We start from the raw sequence: 25,377 nt of genomic DNA, 5'->3' as shown, positions 1-25,377 counted from the left end.
TATCTGGTTATTATCCACAGTTAATATTTGGAATAAATTATTCATTCACATTACCTCTTCTTTCTGACTACCCATTCCTTTTAATTTTGAATCCTTTGCACTGTATTCAAACAGTGCTTGAAGGTCACCAAAGATTAACATCAAATCAACTCTAATTATTTTTGGCCTGTCTAAAGAATTTATTCATTCAACATTTGCTGAATAAAATTGATATAGTCCTCATTTTTAAGCAGTTCACAATCTGGTGGGTGAGACTAGTTGTGTACACAAAATTATATATTGTAGAATAAGTTCTATAATTAGAGTATATCGAAACCACTATCGGAGAAGAAAGACAGAATTTATTGGTTTTGTTTTGTTTTGTTTTGTTTTGAGACAGTCTTGCTCTGTCACCCAGGCTGGAGTGCAGTGGCGCAATCTCGGCTCACTGCAACCTCGGCTCACTGCAACCTCCACCTCCTGAGTTCAAGCAATTCTCTTGCCCCAGCCTCCTGAGTAGCTGGGATTACAGGCATGTGCCACCATGCCTGACTAATTTTTGTTTTGTTTTGTTTTTTAGTAGAGATGGGATTTCACCATGTTGGTCAGGCTGGTCTCGAACTCCTGACCTCAGGTGATCTGCCCACCTTGACCTCCCAAAGTGCTGAGATTAGAGGTGTGAACCACCACGTCTGGCCCAGAATTTATTAATTCTATTCAGGGAAGTTGAGAAAGGTTTATTACTAGTAACTACCACTCTCCCTGAAAGATTCTTCCTTTCCACACACATACCATCTTCCTCACCCATGACAGTTCAATCCAGTAAGTATATCTTAAATTCGAAGTGTGCATAAATGGCCATGTTTTGTTCTGGTACCAACACCTATTAAGTGTGGGAACTAGATCAAACAACTCATGAGCTCTATCTTATCTATAAAAATGGCATATTCATAACTAAGTCACTGAATTGATTTTAGGATTTAAAAAAAAAAAGCACTTATGAAAGTGCCTGAGTTATAGGCACATGATACATAGGCAACAAATGTTCGTTCTCCTACCCCTTGAAAGAGGAGTAGGATATTATCACCTGAGGAAGGAAAAACAGTGTGCCGAGGTCAGGAGGAACATAAGTAAATGGGTGGAAATCTTCATCCATTTGTGCAGTCAACAAATACAGATAGAGTGCCTATTGTGTGCTACCCACTTTTCTAGATACTGAGTATATAAAAGTGAACAAAGCAGACAAGAAAGCTCTGTACTTGTATCCAGTGTAGCTGAAGTGAGTGTGGGAACTTGAGAGACGATAATAGCTAGAGATAAGATCACAACAGAGTACGAACCAGATAACAGAGGGATTTTTAGTTTATAGTGATGGGAAGCTAAGGTAGGCTCTCATCCTTCTTATCTGGATGATGATGGTGCCCATGATAATACACTGTCTTATTCAATTCTACAAACATGTCTATGAACACAGGTGCTTATCTAATGCTCATTTTATAGGTAAGATACCTGAGACATGGAGTATTCATGTAACTTGCCCAAAGTCATACAAGTAGTAAACGGTAGGGTCAAGGTTCAGACCTAGTTCTGTCTGAATCCAAAATCTATGCTTAATAATTATTCTGATTAGAAATTTGAACTTTATTACATGAGTTGTAAAGAACCATTTGCTTTTTTTAAGGAAGGGAATGGCATGATCATATATATGTTTAAGAACCATAATTAGGCTAAATCATATAGTATAAAGGAAGCAAAGAGAATAGAATGGTTATGACCGTCTTCTCATAGTGTATCTTCACATAGCTAACACTTCTGTTTAAAATTTGAGCTGCTATGCTTCTCCTAAAGCCAGTTTACTCTAGAGTTATTCCCCTTATTCTGGACATGATACAACATTCTTTTAATCATCGGTACTTAAAACTTTTGGAGTACTTGATTTTTCCCTTTCCCTCATCTTAATATTCACTGACTAAATCCTGTTTTTCCTTACAATATCTCTTGAATTTGCCCTTTTTTTTTCTTTTCTACACATATCCTAGTTATCATTTTAAGTATATCAGTCCTGGACATTTGCCACCAAATTATTCTCCTATGTCATTTCTTTTCTATATAATTTTGTATTTTCTACTAAATTCTAAGGTTAAGGCCTCAAAAGTACCGTGCATCATTTATCTCTTATCCCTAGTGTTCAGCATAGTCCTCAGCTCACAGTGGATTAATGAATGTACTTCTCCATTCATATTTGCTTTGCTCCTAACCTGCCTCCCCTGAAAAAATGTATGGTGCTCCATTTCCTAAGTGACAAATTATAACTTTATTCTGGCATTCACTTGCACCTAACTCTAGCAAATATGTGTTCTGGAAAAGTCTGGCCTTTGTAGTCAACCTCTATGTGTGTGGTGGGGTCATATATACACACAGGTACACACACACACACACACATACACACACACATATATATATGTATAGAATTAAATTTAGGAGTATTGCTCTATAGCCCACAAAAGTTGGAGTTTATGTAAAGAAGAATCTGCATTCTGAAACATTTATTGACTATCTAGTATTTTCTAACATCCTCCTAGGCACCATGGATTCAAAAATATTACCAAAGCAAAGTCTCTAGCCATGTAAGATCTCATATTGAGTGTGAGAGACTACTGTGTTGAAATGTTTACATTGGGCCGGACGCGGTGGCTCAAGCCTGTAATCCCAGCACTTTGGGAGGCCGAGACGGGCGGATCACGAGGTCAGGAGATTGAGACCATCCTGGCTAACACGGTGAAACCCCGTCTCTACTAAAAAAAACAAAAAACTAGCCGGGCGAGGTGGTGGGTGCCTGTAGTCCCAGCTACTCGGGAGGCTGAGGTAGGAGAATGGCGTGAACCCGGGAGGCGGAGCTTGCAGTGAGCTGAGATCCGGCCACTGCATTCCAGCCCGGGCGACAGAGCGAGACTCCGTCTCAAAAAAAAAAAAAAAAAAGAAAAGAAATGTTTACATTGAATGAAGATAGCCAAAAAAAAGTTGTTAATTGCTTCTAAGATAAAGAAGTCTTCAGAAATGACGTGGAAGTTGAGTAGTCTTGAAATACGAGTAGGTATTTTCTTGGTGGATAAAAAGGAACAAAAAGGAAGGGAGTCTACACAGAGAGAACTGTTGGTGCAAAAGCACAGTGGCATGAAACTGCATGGTACGTTTAAGCAGTTGTAATCAGGCGGACAGCAGCAGGAGGCAGGTTAGAAAGGTAGATAAGGGTCAGCTCAAGGAGGGTCTTGTATGCAAAATCAAGAACTTTGCTTTTCCAGCAGATGACAGGAGCCTTTGCAATGGATCTTTTGAATGGATTCTAATTACCATTGAGAAATTAAACATTTGAAGGATAACATCTATGCAGTTAGGTTAAATTAACTGCAGTTGTTTATTTGGAGAACAGGATGGGAATGAGAAGGGAACTTTCACTCTGTGAGAGGTTGTTATGTACAGCATAGTGACCAGTTATTTTCATTTCCCACTGAGGACAAAGCAAGAAGAAATAGGCTTACATCTCAGCAGAAGGGAAAATTACCTACAGAAGGGGTCCTTCACAGAAAGATTGAATGTGACTGACGTAGGTCATTAAAATGTTGTCTGAGGCTCTCTGGCTGTGTGCTGGTTTCTGTGTACTCAAACAGCCCAATTTCAAAGACATGGCAAGATGGAAGAAATTTTCAAGCTTGAATGAGGATATTTGGAATAAAGAAATTTATTTTGTGTCAATTAGTTATTGAGAAATTTTGCTATATACATAACTAAATTTTGGAGATGTACTTGAACATATAAAATATATTTGGTATCTTTCATAATATAGCATTTGTATTTACTAGGAAAAAGAGTTGATCAGAATTAGCTATTGAAATAGTGTCCTATTAAAGGTATTTTGTATTCATGTACCATTTTAGAAAGTTATTAGAGATTAGGTAGATAGAATTAAATTCAGTTATTAATCTTTATGTGGAACATTTATTGGTCAGATGATTACAATTAAAATTGCTATATATGGTTTATTAACTGATTGCACCTGATCAGTTGATACAGTGACTCACTCTGTCTTATTTTCATTATCATCCAATGATAGCTTATTAAAGTAACATAAAACTTTTTTTTCTTTTTTTTTTTCTTTTTTTTTTTTTTTGAGACGGAGTCTCACTCTGCCACCCGGGCTGGAGTGCAGTGGCCGGATCTCAGCTCACTGCAAGCTCCACCTCCTGGGTTCACGCCATTCTCCTGCCTCAGCCTCCCGAGTAGCTGGGACTACAGGCGCCCGCCACCTCACCCGGCTAGTTTTTTGTTTTTTTTAGTAGAGACGGGGTTTCACCATGTTAGCCAGGATGGTCTCGATCTCCTGACCTCGTGATCCACCCGTCTCGGCCTCCCAAAGTGCTGGGATTACAGGCTTGAGCCACCGCGCCTGGCCAACATAAAATTTTTTTTAGCTTTTTCAAATATTTCCCATTTCTAGAACTGCTGTTTTGTGTTTTTATTGTTTGAAGATATATAAAAGAAGATTGTAGAGTGGCCATTTTGTTCATCTTTTTTGCATCTTATAAAAATAAGTCATATATGTGTCTTTCCCTGCCTGTCATGGCTGGAGAGAGGAAAAACACATACAAGGATGCAAAAAGGCACTTTGCTTCTGGCTAGAGGAAACCTTGAAATGCATACAGTATAACCACCACTAAGACTTAGGCAATCTAGGCAACTATTAATTGGATATTTCATGTTAATGTAAAATTTTAACATGATTTCATATTAAATAGCTATCAAATGGAAATCAATTCTTCAATTCTATTTCTTAGTAAACTAACTCAAACACTTTGAAAATGACTTGTACATACTCAGATTGTTCTACCCCAAGAGATGTATATATCCAACTAGTACACTTAGAAGAGCAAATTATTGGATAAATGTCTTTAACCGGTGGAATTGATGTTCTTAGTTGCCTTCTGTGCTGACATTGAACAACGCAATAGGGCCTGAGAGAGATACAATGGCTAATGTGTGAATGGCACAGACCTGGTAAGAGAGACCGAGGGCATGGTAATATAAAGTAAATAAGCTTCATTAAGTAAAAAATATTTTCCGGCCGGGCGCGGTGGCTCAAGCCTGTAATCCCAGCACTTTGGGAGGCTGAGGCGGGTGGATCACGAGGTCAGGAGATCGAGACCATCCTGGCTAACACGGTGAAACCCCATCTCTACTAAAAAAAATACAAAAAAAAAAACTAGCCGGGCGAGGTGGCGGGCGCTTGTAGTCCCAACTACTCGGGAGGCTGAGGCAGGAGAATGGCATGAACCCGGGAGGCGGAGCTTACAGTGAGCTGAGATCCGGCCGCTGCACTCCAGCCTGGGCGACAGAGCGAGACTCCGTCTCAAAAAACAAAAAACAAAACAAAAAAAATTTCCATTATATTTAAATATTATATATATATTTTAAATAATTGGTCTAATGTCTCTCACACATAGAGAAAAGTTTAAAAGACTACCCATTTGTTGTGATTTCCTGCCCGTTTGAACTATTAAAATGGTCTCTCAGTGTGAGGTTTTTTCTAAAAAAAAAAAAAAAACAACAAATATTGCAATACATTAAGCAGCTTGTCTCCCAGACCAACTAAGATATTTCTCAACTTGACAAGACAGACATTTGGCCATGTTTGCCCATGCTTTGAAGGGAATATTCTGATTCAAAAAAAAAAAAAAAAAATACATGCAGAATCTTTCTAAAAGTCTTTATTATTTCATCAAAGATACTAATACATTTAACTGATGTTATGCTTTATTTATCTTTTTAAAATGTAACCATTAACTCTCCTAAATTTTGTAACAAATTAGATTGTTAGTGGACCAGATACTGAATAAATATTTATTAATAAATACAATTTTTGAAAATTAAGCTCTTATAAGTATGCATGCCAAAAACTAAAATGTTTATTAATACAAAACAATCTAACACATGTGACAAAGCAAAAAACATCACCCATAAAATTGACATATGAGCACAGTACTATTTTTCTGTTTTTTTATTTCCTTTCCAGTGTTAGCCATGTGCATTTTATTGTAAACTATAATGTACTTGTACAATTTGATGTCCTAAAAAAGTAGGTGGGTTTTTGTTGTTTTGAATTGTGTTCTTTAAAAAAAAAAAAAACTGTTTTTGTCTCCAAAGAGTCCATAAAATACATAGGAATTTCCTTTCCTTTGGGAAGATGTACCTGCAATTTTTTCTAAGCACTTAATGTTTTCAGAATTTTAGGATTTAGGTAGTTAGTGAACTTCTAAGGAAAAAGAAAATGTTAATTTCCTTTTTATTTGGAATGCCTGGCATACTCTTAAAAACGATGCACTTTGTAAACATATCACACAGTAGTCCCAGGTAAAGACCTCTCTTTAGGAATGTGAACTTCCCATTGATTCCTCTACAGCTGCTATCCTTACTTAAGAAAAATTGCCCTTGAGGTTTGTGTTGCTATTTGTTCTTACAGCTTATCCTTGAGTTGTGTCATTTCTACCTTAAACTACTTATAAGTGTTTAGTGGATCAGCATGATAATGTAAAATTTTAAATATTTTTCCTATGTGGGATAAAGTAATCCCAGAAATTTTGAAAGAAATCATTGTGACCTCTGAACTATCAACATTATGCCTCCTGTGGCTGCTTGGTTGTTTGGAACCTTGAGACTAATGTTTCTTCTAAGTTGTTTACATCATTGAGATGTAAATAGTTGCTAAAAACCTGTAGAACAAAACAGATCCAGTATGGGCCTGATTTATTAAATGCTATGTTTTTCTTTCTTAGTCACTAAAACAATAAGGATTAATTTACTCTGTAATTACCTAAATATCCTGTACAGCCTTTTCATAAACCTGTTTGTGAAAAATACTCATTTATTCTAAACAGAGTAATCCTTAAAGCTAAAAACTCCAAATCAGTATGAACATCAGTGGACAAAGCCATCATCTAAGGATTATAGAATTAAAACATCCAAAAGAATGAGAAAACTTGATAGTTTATGCCGTATTAATGCCTTGTTTCTAAGTAAATCCTTGATTTTATTTGCAGCTTAGTCTAGTATGAGAATTATATTAAAGCACTAGATTTTCTTTTTTTGTGTGTCGTATGCTTTGAAGATTTTTACCATTCTAACTGTGGCATCTCTTTTGTTGTGTGTCTGAAAAGGAAATACAATATGTAAGCAAATAAAATTTTTCATATTATCAGGATTGTATGGTGAGATTTTTTTTTAATAACTCAGGATAAGCACAACCTTGAGAATTCTTTTCTGATGGTCCATGCAAGTAGAGGAGGATAAAATGTGCTTGCTCCTTTACATTAATTTACATCAACAATGGCTAGAAATAAATATAATCTCACAAATGAATGTAACTTTTAAGAACATATTTTTATAATAAAGCAAAGAAGAGAATGATGATAAAATAAGCACACGGTAATCTGGGCTATTATCAATACTTAAATGAATGTTCTTCTCTCCTGAAAAGAATAGTTCATTTTGCCACAATAATTTAGACATTTTTGAAAATACAGATTAAGGTTTAATTTGGCACTTTTACTGGTCATCTTACTTGCTTTTAAAATATGGAGCTCTGGCCGGGCGCGGTGGCTCAAGCCTGTAATCCCAGCACTTTGGGAGGCCGAGACAGGCGGATCACGAGGTCAGGAGATCGAGACCATCCTGGCTAACACGGTGAAACCCCGTCTCCACTAAAAAATACAAAAAACTAGCCGGGCGAGGTGGCGGGCGCCTGTGGTCCCAGCTACTCGGGAGGCTGAGGCAGGAGAATGGCGTAAACCCGGGAGGCGGAGCTTGTAGTGAGCTGAGATCCGGCCACTGCACTCCAGCCTGGGCGAGAGCGAGACTCCCTCTCAAAATAAATAAATAAATAAATAAATAAATAAATAAATAAAATAAAATATGGAGCTCCTTTTAAAATCTAGAGCACCACTACTAGACCACATTAAGAACCTACCCCAAAGTTTAAAAAAAATTTTAAATGGGTTATAATAAATTCATTTCACTTGTTTAAAAAAGTATATGTTTACTAAAAAATTAATAAAAAATGTGTTGTTGTTTTCTTCCAGATCAGAGATACTAAATCAGTGGATCAAAAAACAACCCTTATGCATTTTATTGCTGACATTTGTGAGGAAAATCACCGAGATATCCTAAAATTTCCTGAAGAACTGGAACATGTAGAAAGTGCAAGCAAAGGTAATTGATTTATAACTGCTTTGAGATTATTTCTTGCCTATGTGGTTTAAATGGAAAGATTAAAGAATCTGTAAACATTATTCATAAAAGTATTTTTTGCTTGTTTACTGATATAAGAAAAGCTGGAAAATAGTTTCCATTAGCTTATATTTGACAGCATACTACATTTTAATAACCTATTTTGTCTTACATCATTTTTTTTTTTTTACCACTGCTACGTTATTAAAGCTTTCATTTCTCTGATCAGATAACATGTTTGTACTTTCATTTGATAAACATTTAAGTGGATATTGTTGGCAAAGGAACCGTACTATAGGCCTCTTGGTTATATGACAATGATTGTGAGAGTTTTGGGTTGAGTGTGGTTAAAAATATGGTAAATGAGAAAAATGTATGTACATATACATACACACAAATGTGTTATAAAATAAGGATGCATGTGAGAAATGCTGCAGGAAAAGATAATGTCCTGTAGTTGAGATGAGGAGGAAAGGACTTTTGAATGGGTAGATAATAGTAAGTATTATCTATTTTTGCAAGAGGTTGAAAAGTGAAAGAAAAGAAGATCAAGGAAACATTTGCTGAAGGTGAGATTATGTGCATGAAGAAGTGCATTTTCCCTCTTAGATAAGAGAAGTACACCATAAATCTTATACTTGAAATTGCACTGAAGTAATTTCATTCTGTAACTCTGAGGACTTTTGGTAAGGACTTCATATATGTTGCTCAAGTTTATTACAAACCATATAAACCTGTTAGTTTCCTTTTAAGTTAAAAATAGTGAATCTATAAAACCCAGAATATTCTTTGAATATCATTGGGCATTGGTCATCTCAGCCGGTCGGGTATTGTCAATCAAATCCTCAACATATTTCTTTAATTTTACCGAGTTTGTGTCAGTTTGTGGTCCAAGGAGCAAAATAATACAAGAAGACAAACTGTGATTATATTGTACTATTTATTTTCTTTCATTGTTTTCAAAAAATTGTATAGTATGATGGAAAATTACACAAATTATAACTGTAATGGCAACTTTCTGGTAAGAGCGCTTCTAAAGAATTTATCTTTGGATTTAAAAATACAGCTTCCTGACTAGAAGCATATTTACTAACAGGTAGCTAATGTGGAATAATAACATTTTAAACATTTGTATTGTAATTTGAAATATATATATAGCACAAAAAAGACCAGTTCTTAAATTAGCTCATTTTGTTTCTATTAATACTTTTTGATTGCCTTCTACCAGAATTTTTTTTTTTCTAAATTTTCTTTGTTCAATATGTATAATGAATTTTTACATTTTGGAAAGAAGTAGATATCAATAATATATCTATATATAGCCACACAGTGCTACACATGAAAATATATGTATTTATATATAATGTATTTACTATACATAAATAAATATATACCACACACTCAATCAACAGGTATTTATATATACCTCAATCAGCAGTTATATATATGTTATATATAACCATAAGTATTTACATGTGATCCAGCAGTTCTACTACTAGGCATTTATCCAAAGAAAAAGAAATCAGTATATCAAAGGGATACCTGTACCCCATGTTTATTGCAACACTGTTCACAATAGGTAAGATATGAAATCAGCCTAGATGTCTATCAGTGGATTAATGGATAAAGAAAATGTGGTATATATACACAATGGAATGCTATTCATCTGTAAAAAAGAAATAAATTCTCTTATTTGAAGTAACATGGATGGAACTGGAGGTAATTAAGTGAAATAAGCCAGGCACAGATAGACAGATATTGCATGTTCTTACTCATATTGCAGGAGCTAAGAAGGTTGGTCTCATAGAGATAGAGAGTAGATTGGTGGTTACCACAGGCTGAGAAAGGTGACGGGTAGGGGGATGAAGAGTGGTTGCTTAATGTGTACAAACATACAGTTAGGTGGAAGGAATAAGTTCTGGCCTGGTGCAATGGCTCACACCTGTAATTTCAGCTAGTTGGGAGGCTGAGGTGGGAAGAACACTTGAGGCCAGGAGTTTGAGACCAGCCTGGGCAGCATAGTGAGACCACCCCCATCAAAAAATTTGAAAAATTAGCTAGTTTCATGCTACTTGCGGAGGCTGAGGCAAGAGCATTTCTTGAGCCCAGGAGGCTACAGTAAGCTGTGATCACACCACTGCACTCTAGCCTGGGCGACAGAACAAGACCCTGTCTCTTAAAAAAAATTAAAGAAATAGTATGCCCTAATATTTGATAGCAGAATAGATTGAATGTAGGTAGGAATGATATATTGTATATTTCAACATAGCTAGAAGAGAAGATTTGAAATATTCCCAACACAAAGAAATGATAAATGTTCAAGGTGGTGGATATCCTAAACACCCCAAGTTAGTCATTACACTTTCTATGCATGTAGCAATATATCACATGTACTCCATAAGTATAAGTATGTACAAATATTATGTATCAATAAAAAACTTTTAAAAAGTATTGCTATTTAACTATATATGTGTATATAGTGTATATATACATATATGTTTTATATAGTTATGTAGCGAGGCATTCAGTAATATTGTACACTTTAGCCACTACTGCTACTGACAAAAGTAGATTGTAGAGCCCAGCCTGTTGAGTTAGACACTATAAATTTCTTTCTTTCTTTCTTTTTTTCTTTCTTTCTTTCTTTCTTTCTTTCTTTCTTTCTTTCTTTCTTTCTTACTTTCTTATGTGCCTGTAATCCCAGCTTTTTTTTTTTTGAGACAAAGTCTTGCTCTTTCACCCAGGCTGGAGTACAGTGGCACGATCTCAGCTCACTGCAACCTCCTCCTCCTGGGCTCAAGCAATTCTCCTGCCTCAGCCTCCCAAGTAGCTGGGATTACAGGCACATGCCACCATGCTCAGCTAATTTTTGAACTTTTCTGTAGAGACGGGGTTTCACCATGTTGGCCAGGCTGTTCTTCAACTCTTCAACTCCTGACCTTGTGATCCACCCACCTCGGCCTCCCAAAGTGGTGGGATTACAGGTGTGAGCCACCACGCCAGGCCTGACACTATAACTTTCTAATCCTAGCTCTACTACCTATTAGTTCTGTAACTTGAGCAAATAATTTTAACTTCTAAAATTTTGTTTACTCATCTGTAAAATGAGAATAATTACAGTGAGATTGAATTAGTTAACATAGGCATTGCATCCAGTAAAATGGTATAGTTTACAGTATATGCTTGGCACTTAGTAAGTATGCAGCTGTTCCTGGACCATTATCTTTAGTAGTAGTAGTAGTAGTAGTAGTAGTAGTGGTGGTGGTATTGATATACCACTAAGGATATTATAGTTGTTTCTTTTTTCTTATTAGAAGGGAACAATCATAAAGATATCTTATAGTTCCTCCAGTCTCAGTAAGTATGTATTGTATTCAATTCTATTTGTTTGTTTCCCATTCCTGGGCTTTTGGTAAATCCTTTCATATATTTTTTCTTTATTTTAGTTTTCAGTTTTATTTTTTGTAATATCACCAACTTCCTTTTTCCAATCCATTTTAAGAGCAAAATCTCTCTGCTCTATTTTGATTTTTCCTGATTTTGTGCATTCTTCCTGCCAGTGTATTCAAAAGACTGTTGCCAAAAATCCTCTTCCTATCTCACTGTTTGGGCAATAGCAATCCCTATTCTCAAATTATTTTGACTAGTTATTTTTCTTTCCCTATGAAATTCAGACTGAGAATTCTCAACTCAAAAAGATCTTAAGCACATTCTGCCTGCTTGCATTCCTCTTTCATTTCCTCCTAGTTCTCATTTCAGTATACCCAGACATACAGTCTCTTGAGCCATTTTTATTTATAATAATCCTGTCTCTGTGTACGATTTCATACTGCATCCCCTGCCTGGAAATTTCACCTGCCCTGTACTCTAAGACAACTGACTGTCATTTGTCAAATCTCTGTTCAGAATCTATTTCCTTTTTTTTTACTAAAGCCTTAGGAGAAAATACTTTTTGTATTTCGTCTGCAGGAAGAAACAAAGCATTGTAAAAGGTCAAGCCAATTACCTCTTATTCATATTTAAATACTTTTCCTTGGTATTTGAGTCTAACTTGTCTTGTTTACTTAATGTACATTTCAGCCCTGTTTGAATCACTTTCTATCACATTCAGGACTGTGTATAACATGGCAAAAAACAAAAATAAGTCAACACTATATAATTCATTTTATTTGATGATGGACTGTCTCCTTGTAAAGTGATCCCCTTCTCTTCAAAAACAAAAACAAAAGAGCCTTTTTTTAAAAAAAAATTGGAGTGATACAGATAACAAAAAACTAGCCGGGCGCGGTGGCTCAAGCCTGTAATCCCAGCACTTTGGGAGGCCGAGACGGGTGGATCACGAGGTCAGGAGATTGAGACCATCCTGGCTAACACGGTGAAACCCCATCTCTACTAAAAAAACACAAAAAACTAGCCGGGCGAGGTGGCGGGCGCCTGTAGTCCCAGCTACTCGGGAGGCTGAGGCAGGAGAATGGCGTAAACCCGGGAGGCGGAGCTTGCAGTGAGCTGAGATCCGGCCACTGCACTCCAGCCTGGGCGACACAGTGAGACTCCGTCTCAAAAAAAAAAAACAAAACAAACAAACAAACAAAAAAAAACTAATTCAGTTAATGAATTATATAGCTAATATTAAAAGAACAACTTGATTACTACCAATATCTTTTTCCATATTGTTGTGTTACTAGAACACACATACCTACTTTGATAGAGTTAGATCTTTTCTGTGTGGTATAGCAAATACCAAATTTATTTTACTTCAGTACTACAATTACAGGCATCAACATTATTGGCAAAAGGGAAAAAAATCACATTGATGTGAAAGGCAAACAAAAAGAAAGAAGTATGTGGGCTCCATGGAAAAAAGCATATCATAATTACGTTTATTCCTTGTAAAGCTAAGCTGCTAAAATTGTGTGCTTCTTGAAAGGTGCAAAACTATGGTATAAACTTGGCATATTTTTCTAGACCTCTGTAGCTCAAAGATATTGGGGAAAGAACACATCATTTTTACATTAAAACAGATATATATTATGGAGTAGAATTCAAAATCCACATTAATTTTTAAAATAAAGCAGATGACTTCAAAGAAATTTCCCACTTGTAGCAGATGCCTACGGGAGTATTTTCAGTCTTCTCTTCCATTAGGGGTACTTTGGTGGGAAAAGTTTATGAAGCATTGCCTGAAGAATTAGAGAGCAGTTTTGTTTTGGGTTAAGTTTACTTATTTATTTATTTAGTTTATTATTAGTTAGTTAGTGACTGTTGCAGGGAAAAGGGAGGAAAGTAGGCAAGGTGAGGGAAGAGAATATATCACTTCCTTTTAAACATTCTCATAGGCCTTATGAAGTTCAGAAGCAAATTGTATAATGTAACTTCATTACCAGTAAAGTTAATAAAATAACATTGCTCTTGTCATTTTATTCTTGGTTAAATTATAAATCTGTGGGTCAATTCATTCAAGATTGGCATACCAATTAGTCTTTAGAGAAAGAAAATGGTTGTTACAAAGACTCTGATGCCTTTAAAACATTGAATATATATATATACATATATTTTTTTTGGTGAACGACAATTATTTTTTCCCCAATGATTAATTTTAAAGTTTCTAGATATGTATCTATATATACATATGTAAACTTATGTCTAATAGATATATATTGTATTAAACATTGTTGGTTTACTAGACATATTTGATAAGTCTTTTTTTCCCCCTGTGGCTATCACTTTAATTTTCAGCTTTGAGGATTTTTTTACTGTTTGATTTAAAAGTACTCCTGTTTTATAGGTCGACTCCAGGTATTAAACCAAACAGTAAAGTTCAATTAAAACTATTCCATTCAAAAGGAGGAAATTATATTAATGTCTTTGAAGGTATTATTTATCCTGAGGTTTGCATAAATCCAAAATGGGTTTCACTTCAGTTAAATTGGTGCCACCCTACAAGATAAAAGCTAGTTAAGTTTCCTCTGAACAGTGTTAACTTTTTTATGAGTTAAATAAATTATTATAATTTTAACAATCAACTATACCTTTTGATATCTGCCATGTTTCCATGTCACGTTAGTTATCGATTAGCTGTTTATCCACTCTGACTTCTTCACGGGATTAATAACAATGAAAGTTCTGCTTAAAGGCAGTGTTACAGGGGAAAGGCCATGGATTTATTCCATAGTAGTATTTCCTTTTTTATATAAAAGAAAAAAGTAAAATAATAGCAAAGTTAAAAAGTTTGGGGGGAAGAAACATAAAAGACAAAACATTTTCAGAATCTCCACAGCTGATTGAAGCTTTAGAGATTATCTGGTGCCTGCTAAAAGGGACCCAAGGTGACATTCCATCCAAAGCTATTTTGCAGTTGAAGAAACTGAGATGCAGAATGATGAAGGACTTTCCACGATCACATAGCTGGGCGGTAGAGTCCATGTACATTTGGAGACCTTGTCTAGAGTTATTACATATATTTCATCCACTTTTTTACTTCCTTTGTGGTCAAAAATATGCAACAAAGACTCATGCTCACATACTGGAAAACATATAGAAAGTCAATGCTGACCACATAAAAAACTTACTGGAAGTATAAATGCTACTTTCTCTGATGTTGTCCATAATCTCTCTAGCTCCATTTTGACAGAATTAACCACTCCTTTCTCTGTGTCACAGCAGCCCTTTAGCCTTATTGGTAATAGAGCACATACCACATTTGTACTTTTTATGTAATTATTTGCTTCTGTCTGTACCTCCTATTGAGTTTCTTAGTGACAACGACTGTGTTCTATTTGCCCTTACAGTCTCGGTGCTATCATAGCACCTCAGTCAGAGGGGCTCAATCTATGGCCATACCAACCTGAATGCACCTGATATTGGAAGCTAAACAGGGTCCTGCCTGGTCAGTTCTTGGAAGGGAGATAGAAGTTGCTCAATAAGTACTTATTAAATTGAGTTAATTGCATATCATTTTAGTACAGCAGGCATATTTCAAAATAAGACATTGTGGAAAGTTGACAAATAGAGAGTAACAGTCTGAAAATTACTGTTCACTGTAAATTCGAGAGGAGAAACAAGGTAAATTAGAATAAGGAGGACACCAGTATTTAACAATATTTCCCAGTCCACACTTTACTTCTTCAAGGGAAATGGTGAAATTGGAAACAACTGATTTAATAATAGAAAGGACCTAAACTTATGGATGCCACCAAACCACAAAGGTTTATGGTGAACAGTAAGGACCAAGTCATAGGACCTAATGGGAGTGACTGCCTCAATGTAAAATGTAACTAACTGCTGAAACAACTATGCTTTAATACCTGAAAGAGTATTTTCATATTGTCTACTATTAGTTTCACTGAAAAATCTTTGGGATTTTTAAATAATCTATTAAACAAAAACTGTGGAGTAAAATCCTGTTTTTAGAGCATTTAACTTTTACTTATAGGGACTTATAGGACCTAAGATGCAAGAAAGTATTCAACTAAGGTTTCCTAACAGATTTAAACTTTTGAGTTATAATCTAACTTTTTAGAAGCACAAAATGATAATATACCAGTGTGACAAAATGTCAGTAGAATTGACTTACTTAAATCTTAGCAGCCTGAGTAAAACTGAGTATACATATTACTACATTGTTTTAATAAAAATGTTAACTTGTTTGTTCAGCTTTCTTTGGATTTTTTTCATATATAGGATTTCAAGTAACTTAAACAATTTTTGCTGACCGAATTGTACTCTATCAATAGCAGCACCATAAATATGTTATAAAATTCAAGGGAACATTATTAAATGTCGGGGAATCAAATACGTATTTATCTACATAAATTTTCCAGTTTGTAAGACTTCTTTCTTCCTCACTCTCACCAAGTCACTCCTAATTTTTCTAAACAAATGAGTGTCTTTAAAATAAGAGAAAAAAATAAGAGGTCCAAAACAGTCACAGAAATATTTCTTATTATTATTTTTATTTTTGGTAAGAACACTTAACATGAGATCTACCCTGTTAAATTTTTAAGTGTATATTACATTATTATTGACTATAGTTACAATGTTGTACAGCAGATCTCTAGAGCTTATTCATCAGTTAAGGAAGATGAATAAGCTCAGGCAAATGTATTTTTAATGTGAAATGTCGAAAGGACTTAGGAAAGAAAGTCATGTTTTCTTCTTGCTGTTCAGTAATCTAGTCATTGCCAAACAATGTTTTCAATGCATAACATATAAACATTTCATAATTCATTTCCATTTCTAGAGAAAACTAGTGGGTGAAAACATTAATATCTTCGGGTAGCAGTGAAAGGAGGCAGAGATCATGGCTGTTTGGATTTGAGTGAATTCTTTCAACACAAATCAATGATTTTATAGACATATATAGGTATTTGCTTTTGCATCTCAAAATCTATTTTTGATAGGGAACTGTATACATAGCTCATCTGTCTTATCCTCCTTGTCTCAGGGCCCAGGCTTCTGTGCCTTTTCCAATCTGAAAAGCCTCCTCCTTGTCTCTGTCCTTTTGAGCCTCATGTATGTTTTTAAAGGCTCACTTTAAATTCCACCACTCTATAAAAAGCTTCCCCAACTATCCTACCTTTCACCGGTTTCCCAGTTTCCTCCACAATACTTTGAACCTTTTAGCTGATCCTGTACTCTCTTGCACTACAGTATAAAGGTTTCTGTATTTATGGCTGCATACTGGCATGATGATTTCTCAATTATGTATGATATCATTAGTCTGCTTTTTCAGGACAAAAATCTGTGTCACAGTGTTACAGACAAAATCTATAACACAGTGTTGGCATAGTAAATTCAGCTCAGTGAGTGCTTATTAAACATCAACCTAATCCTTGTTTCTTTCTTTATTCAACCCTACAGTGAAATTTTCTGGGTGCTTGGAGTAACTAAAATATATTTGCAGATATTTCATTTCAACTTCTTACCCATTAAACAAGTAGAAAACCAGGTCTTCAAAAACATATTCTTTAGAAGTGATTGTTTAGGGCAAAAGTAATCTATGATGTTAGAAATCATTATAATAGTTAATCTTAGGGTAGGTTCATGATTGGAATGGAGTATGTAAAGGCTTCTGGGGTGTTGGTCATGTTCTGTTTCTTAATCTTGACGCTAGTTACATGGGTGTGTTTAGTTTCTGCAGATTCATTCAACTGGCCACTTATATGCACTTTTCTTAATAAATGTTTCACTTCAACAAAGTGGTTTTTAGAAGCCAGTCTTTCAAATTTTTAATGTGTGTAATATGAATAGCGAGGATGGTACTACATTTTAATTCAGAAGGTCCTCTTGCTTTTACCCATGCTTAGTTATAGTGATCACATGCATTGATTGTGTAAGTGTAAATAGGCAGCTGCTATCAGAGTTGATCTGATGTTATTCTAAATAATTATTGTTAGGAAGTTGTATGTCTCCTAAAGATTTTATCCAAACACCTTTTTTTAGTCTAAGAGTGGATGGGTGTACTTCATTTTTAAAAAGAAGAAAGAGAAAGAGCCACCAACCACAGTACGTACCATATGAAGATCATGGTAATCTATATAATACTTGTCAATATTATGCTGTCTTATATGTCATTGAATCCTTGGCACATACTGAGCTAAAATATTCACCAATAACCTGTCACTGCTGTCATCTTTATTAGTTTATCTTTGCTTCAATGTCAGTAAAAAGAATATATGGGAATATTAGTCAGCTTTAGCTCATTGTGGATTCAAGTTGTTAGTTAAAAAAGTGAATCTTCATATTTCAAATGTTCTAATTTGATTGACTCCTGAAGTAAAACACAGGGACATACTTGATACAAGAGGTTAAAGCACTGATATTGAGTAGCATTGTCAACGGGGGAGATGTGAGAGTAAGGGAAGAGGGAAGAAAGACAAATGAAGAAAGAACTAGCTTTCTGCTGCTGCAGCAGAATCATAAGAAAATCTGGATCATGCCCTGAATGGAGACTCCCTTGTACCACTATGGAAATAGGTGGAATCCAGGAGTCAACTTGGTTACCATTATTGTAGTTTTCATCACCACCAAGCCCTCTGATATATTCATCAATAGGGATAAGCCTCCTTAAGAGATGTAGGGCTTAGGGATTGGGGAGGTTACCAAACAGTGTCAGAGCTATCTGAGCAACACACCCATTTCCCACTTTTTACACGTTTTGAGTGTAACTTGAACACAACCAAGTCATGGGCAGTACCGTTGCTGTTGTGATTTCTTGAAATTAACTGGCATCTTTTGCTGAAATTTGTATTCTGCAAGTTGAGGAGACAAATTTAGCAAATATAACATTTCCTTGTGCCAAAGTTATATGACTCAAACTCCTTAACAGTATTTTCATGTAAAACGATCAGAAGGGAGGTGGCAGTCTTAGCCAGTTTTGCATTGCCATAATAAAATACCACAGATTAGGTAATTTCTAAGGAAAAGAAATTTATGTCTTCGAGTTCTGGAGGGTGGGAAGTCCAATATCAAGGTGCTAGTACCTAGCAAGTGCCTTCTTGCTGTGTCATCCCATGGTGGAAGGGTGGAGGGGTGAAGGGTCAATGAACATGCATGAGAGAGAAGCAAGAGAGAGTACAACTCACTTTTATAACAAATCTAATCCTGTGGTAACAAATGCACTCCTGTGATAAACATATTAATCCATTTATGAGGGCAGAACGCTCATGACATAATCACCTCTTAAAGGCCATGTTTCTCAATACCTCCACACTAGGGATTAGTTTTCCAACACATGAACTTTGGGAGACACATTCAAACAACAGCAGTGGCATTTTAATTTTAAGATTCATTGAAGTAGTGAGGAGAAAACCCTAACTTCTACTGGAAACTGGTAGTTCTGTGGCAAAGGATTCTGGTATAGTTGTATCTGAAAGACGTATTCACTAGAAATAATATGTCCAGGGATGAGAATCAGGACACACACATTTGAGTTCCAACTTTGTCACCAGTGACTTTTTTGGACATAGTTTGGCCATATAACCTCTCAGTGCCTATTTTCTCATTTGTACAAAAATTTTCTTAATTTGAAAAATAGCAATGGTAATATCTAGGCTACTTATCCCTCAAGGCGGTTATGCAAGTAAAATTAGATATTCAATATGAAAATGCCTTATGAAAAAGATGTTGCATATAAATATTCAAGCTAGTATGAGGATATTAATTCCAGTTGATTTTGATTAGATTTTGTTTATTCAGTCCAGTTTAAAAAATGAAGGTCAGAATTCACAAGTTAAAATATAAAGCTTTCTGAAATAATGTATGATTTTATTAATTTTAGTTTCTCTACATATTCTTTCACCCTTTTCCATTTTGGACACTTTTAAAAATAAGACTCTAAAAACATAATCATGAAGGCTTATGTTATTTTGAATGACATCTCTAAGCTTTCATGGAAAAGTCATTGTCCCCCATTTAAGGGTTGATCATGAAATTTCCAGTATCCTATTTTGTTAGGATATCTTTTTCCTTAGCATGTATAAACATGGAAGAAAAGATAAAGCATATAGTATTTATTTGATTAGTCTAAGTAATTGATAGTAAAAGTTTAGGGGAAAATAAAAAAGGAATGAATATAAAAGATTATTATAATAACTAATAAAAATGATATTAAAACAAGTAGAAAGCCAGGTCTTCAAAAATATTGTCTTTTATGTGCATTTTAAAGGAGTAGATTCTGCTTGAATTTGTAGCAGAAAACCTGAAGGTAATGTTTATGCTAGGTACTGTTTCTTAATTACGCATTTGCTGACACCTAATAGTGATTATAGTAACCACTACCATTTATAAAGGGCTAAGTGCCAGGCATTATATTAAGCATGGTTTTATAGAAAAGGAGATTGAGGCTCAGAAAAGTGAAGTAAAGTGCACAAGATCACACAATTAATAAGAGCAAATATTTTTTCTACTTCCATATCTCTTGTTCTTTCCACTATAACATGGACAATAATATCAAAAACATAATTCAAAAGGATATAAAATATGAAAATTTTAGTTATAAATTTAATATAAACTGATAAAGCGTTATAAACCTTGGTAATGTTTATATTTTAATGGGAAGGTTAATTATTATAATTAGAAATTTCTAATCACATCATATAAACACTGCTTTGTTCTAAAACTTCAGTAAACTCTTAAATATATAAAAGTGCTATCTTTAGAATTTGGAGTTTTACTCAATTCATTTTTCCTTCTACATGTCCACACAGAATAGTAACATACACTATGATGAGGACAAAGAATAATCATCTCTGTTGCACACCCTTTTTGTGGGGCGTGGTCATCAACTTAACCACATCCTTATTTAACTTTATTCACATGAGGAACTACAGCTGCTAAATTGTTCATTTGTATCCCTTGGTTTAAGTGTGTCCGTTTTCTTCAGTTATCTATTCTCTGTAAGTAAGTGTATGCTTTAAATTAATCTGTGCACGTATTCATGTATCTTTTACCATTAGAAACCACACTGAATAGATGTTCTTCGGAGGAAAATGAATTGTTGATATCTCAGCTTACTCAGAAATTCAGTAGAAATTATTCTTAACTTTTAAATGGGAAAATGGCACATGGATAGAACATTTTCGTAGGAAAAACATTCCAAAAGTATTTAGCCTCACCAGTAATGGAAGAAGTGCACATAAAACAATAAAATATAAGTTTCAGCTATCAACTTGGTGTAGGTTAAAAATATCAAACTATATTGTATCCTCAGCAGTAGTACAGGTGGTGTAGGTGAGATACTTAGGTATTATTTGCTTCTCTATATAAATTCTTGATTATCACAAAATCCCACACATAGCTATTTGGAGATTAACATATGAAATAGCCTGGGTGTGGTGGCTCACACCTGTAATCCCAGCACTTCGGGAGGCCGAGGCGGGTGGATCACGAGGTCAGGAGTTCAAGACCAGTCTGACCAACATGGTGAAACCCTGTCTGTATGAAAAATACAAAAATTAGCCGGGTGTGGTGGCACCCACCTGTAATCCCAGCTACTCAGGAGGCTGAGGCAGGAGAATCACTTGAATCCAGGAGGCAGAGGTTGCAGTGAGCTGAGATCGCACCTCTGTACTCCAGTCTGGGCGACAGAGCAAGACTCCATCTTAAAAAAGAAAAAAAAAAAAATGTGGAATATTATACGGTGTTCTGGGATTTAGAGGACCTAGAAGTATACAAAGATTTATCACCTTGAAATTTGTATGTTTTTGAATGTATATTATTATTTTTATTATTTACCTTGTGAATCTTTGCTACAATAACTTGTAGTCAGAAGTCTGAGAATATTGACATCCTTATGAAAAATGCATTGAAGGAAACAGACACCATTTTTGCAGCTTTGAGACTCTACTATGTGCGTCTCACCGTACGTTTTAGTAATAAAAGTCTCTTAAACACACTCAAATTACCTACTTGTAACTAGCAGCTTTTTTTTAAAGAAGGAAGACTGATGTATATGACTGTATTTTGATTATATTTGCATGCACTGAAATATAATTATTCGGAAGGGAATTAAAACAGGCAGGTGATTTCAGGAAGTGGATAGAATTTAAACATGGGACAGATCAAATGGATAGGAAACAAGTGGTTTGTGGTAATGATGGGTGTAACATCTTTCAAGGCCTGACACCATTGACATGTGGCGGTGAGCAGCACGTCTCTGACACTTTTGCATGGTTAGCAATGATGTTAGACAGCAGTTCTTCCTGAAATAAGTGAGCCAAATGCCCGTCCAGCTAATTGGTTTACTTGGGAAATGCTATTTACCAATATAAAGCCTAGAAAAGTGGAATTTCAGTATGTACCTTATAAACTCCATCTGCATGTAGATAACCAACTAATTTTTAGTTACAGTTGGGCCAGTACCAGAAGTATTGTATGGTTTATATGAAAGGACTCTACAGAATTCATCACTGATATTTAAATTTTTCTCTATGGTTGTTTTATAAAAGTAGCAAGCCAGGTTACAGAATTCTGCGTATTGACAGATCTTTAATAAATAAACTTTAATAAAGAATCAATAATTGGCATAGAATTAACCTCCGGAAAGAAACATATTGCTTAGCCTTAAAAGACGTATTTGAAAAAATGATTTACGGATACAATTTTAACTCTTTCATTGTGCTGTCAAACCTTATTTTGTAATTAAAATCCTCCATGATCTGGAATCTCCCTTTTATTAACAGTAGCAAAGGAGCTATAGCAGTGAGACTAGAAAGGAGAGAAAAGATTCCGGAAAATGTGGGACTTAAATATGTATTGCATTGTGACATGAGTAGTGGATGAGGGAACCACAGAGGGGGAGAAAAATTGCAAGAACAAGAGTAATATTTGTATGCAGCTATCCCACCTATGCAATATATGTGATAATTTGAAATTACCTTTCTCTTTTTTTTTTTAACTACACATGATTCACTGAGTAGATTTCATTTTTAATATCAGCAGTGTCATACTATGAACGTTCAAAAGTAAAAGTTTTAGAATAAGCTCTAATTTCAGCTCCAATAATCTCAATTAAATTTGGAAGAAAGCGTCAGAGGTATTTGAACCAGAGCGACTCCATTTTGAATGAGGGCTAGGAAAATAAGGCTGAGACTTGCTGGGCTGCATTCCCAGAAAGGAAGGTATCCCTCGCCTCTAAACATTTATGGTTAAGGGAACAAATTAATAATGTTTACTAAACAGACCCAGACTTGGGAGTGTCCAGATATCCTGATATCTGGAGAACAAAGACATTCCTAAATTTGCTTTTAAGATAATAATATCAATTCTTGCAAAATATAGTAATTAAGAAAGTTAATCCTTTATCACAAACTCTTGTAGCAAAGCACATCTCCCCATATATATAAGTGTTGTACCTAGGGTAGATGCATTCCTCCTTTTACTTTCGGGAACGTCCTACTCTTGTCTATGGAGTAGCTGTTCTTTCACCACTTTACTTTCATGATAAACCTGCTTTTACTTTGCACTGCAGACTCAGCTTTAATTCTTTCTTGCACAAGATCCAAGAACCCTCTTTTGGGGTCTGCATCGGGACCCCTTTCCTGGAACAGAAGTACATAGAAAGGAAGTGTTTATTTTGCCGTCTAGATTTCAAAACAAAGTGTCTAGCAGAATCAAGCCATTAGCATATTTGTATTTTGTGTTCTGTCTGTATTTCTGTTCTCAAAACTAATTATGTCATTTGATGTAGTTAGCACAGAAAAGTATATGCTGAGCCTTGCTATTATGTTAAATGCTTGTGGAGTTCAAATATTTTGTAAAATATGATTTACCTTTCTATGGATATTAATCAGGGTAGAATTCCTCTCTCTAAATATAGTCTGTCGGAAGTAAAAGCCCAGTCAGTTTATTATATATCAAAAGAAGTAACCAGTTTTTTTGCCTGCTTCTCTAAGAATTATAATCAGTTAATCATCTTCATTCTATTGCCTTAGTCTGGTCTTCTGTGATCTTAAAAAATGGGAAATGATGGTGATTAATGAAGCTATTTGGATGATGATATTTAAGATGATAATTGCATTTAAATGTTATATTGTTTAAATTATATGCAACTATCTGAGATCAAAGGAAACATAAAAAGCTCTATTGTCCCATAAGTAATTTCCAAATTCTGCTAGAAACGGTTAATATGTTTGTTCAGTTCTATTTACTTGTCCAGATTCTTGAATTCTGTTTGTGCAAACTGGACTTGAGGGGAGTATGTACAGACAGAGCAGTACTTCTGTGATTCCTCGGCAGTGTTCTCTTCAACAGTGCTTATTGCCAGCTATCGAAATGTGCAGTGTGTGTGTGACTAAGAGTGGATGAGTACTGTAACACCTTAATTACAAAATAAATACTGACTGTCACTGTTGCTTTTTGTAGAGCTTTCTGACTCAAGTGCTTGGTTTCCTCAGATTTTTTTATTATTCGCATGAAAGAAAAAAGAAATCACTCCTTTGACATTCGATGGAGGGAAAAGGAAGAGCTAATTAAACTATTGTGGAACATTATTATCCTCTTTAGTTTTACACTGACAATTCTAATGCAGAGTCACTTCAACTGGCTTTGCAAATCAGAATTTGCTGGGCCCTTTATTATTTCTGCAAATTCACTGAACAAGTCCATTCCCAGGGATATTGAAAATGCAAAGTAAGTCCAGACTGAAATATCATTTATTTCATGAAACATTCATTAGCACTTTCAGTAGCTGAAGATAAAGGAAAAAATGTTTCACAGGGAGTCATGAGAGATTAATATATACAGATTTTTAAAAACAAAACACAGAAGTTTGAAAAACCATCAGGTATTGCTTTTAAAGGAATATAGAATTATATGGATTTTGAATGTGTTGAAAAATGGCTTAAATATACTGAGCTATTCACAGCCCTTGGCTTTTACTTTTTATGTGAGTTATATCTGAACAAAAATTTTATTATAGCCGGTGTTGTTCATGCTGCTATAGTTAAGGTTGTCAGCATTTCCATTACAAACCCACTATTTCAGTTGGGGTTCATAACTCAGCTTTAGAAGTCACCCTGGGCTAAAGGTTGGCAAATGCCTTTTCAACCTGGGTAATGATGGGTATGAGTGTGATTAAATATGTAGTAAGCATTTAAATTAACATATATCACTTCTTATGTTATGAAAATTTTTAATTGAATAATATATTATGGTTCCCTGATTATAGAAACTGTCTGAGGAATGTTAGCTTTGTCAGTATAACTGATTCAGAGTTAAAGAAAACTTTTTTTCAATCTAATTAGTCCTTGTAGCCAAGAAACTCTGAACATATCTTGGAGCCATTAGCCAAACATTTCCTGCTATCAATGAGTGATGGCTTGTAAAAGGCACTCAGTAATATACTACCATTACTGCCAAACAACTGGTTAATTCTGTCCAAAGATTAGTGTGTGCCATGAGGACTGAAAAGTTAAACTGACAAGTTTGAGATTTTGCATACAACCATAGCCACATACGCAGGTAGGTAACAGATTTTTTAAAATGAAAATCGGTTTCTTTTTAATTAATCTCACTTTTCTGGTTATAAAATTAACTATTTTTCCTAGTTATGAAAATGAAAATATTTTAGATTACTTAGTAAAAATGGAAGAATTAAAGAAAACATAAGAGTAAAGAATGAAA

General features: G+C 35.0%; 1 protein-coding gene across 6 annotated transcripts in view; it reads left to right on the top strand.

Annotated features, from left to right (window-relative positions):
* Nucleotides 1–25,377, top strand: part of DIAPH2 (diaphanous related formin 2) — a 927,958-nt gene that overhangs the window by 449,908 nt on the left and 452,673 nt on the right. For all 6 annotated transcript variants that reach the window (XM_026452159.2, XM_026452160.2, XM_026452157.2 and 3 more), the window contains one exon: nucleotides 8,109–8,238. In XM_026452159.2, coding sequence (XP_026307944.1) covers nucleotides 8,109–8,238 — 130 coding nt within the window. The remainder of the gene's footprint in view (nucleotides 1–8,108; nucleotides 8,239–25,377) is intronic.

This window comes from Piliocolobus tephrosceles, chromosome 12 (assembly GCF_002776525.5).
Source record: "Piliocolobus tephrosceles isolate RC106 chromosome 12, ASM277652v3, whole genome shotgun sequence".
Classification (NCBI taxonomy): domain Eukaryota; kingdom Metazoa; phylum Chordata; class Mammalia; order Primates; family Cercopithecidae; genus Piliocolobus; species Piliocolobus tephrosceles.
The sequence above is the reverse complement of the archived record's forward strand: the minus strand, read 5'-3'. Positions and strand labels throughout refer to the sequence as shown.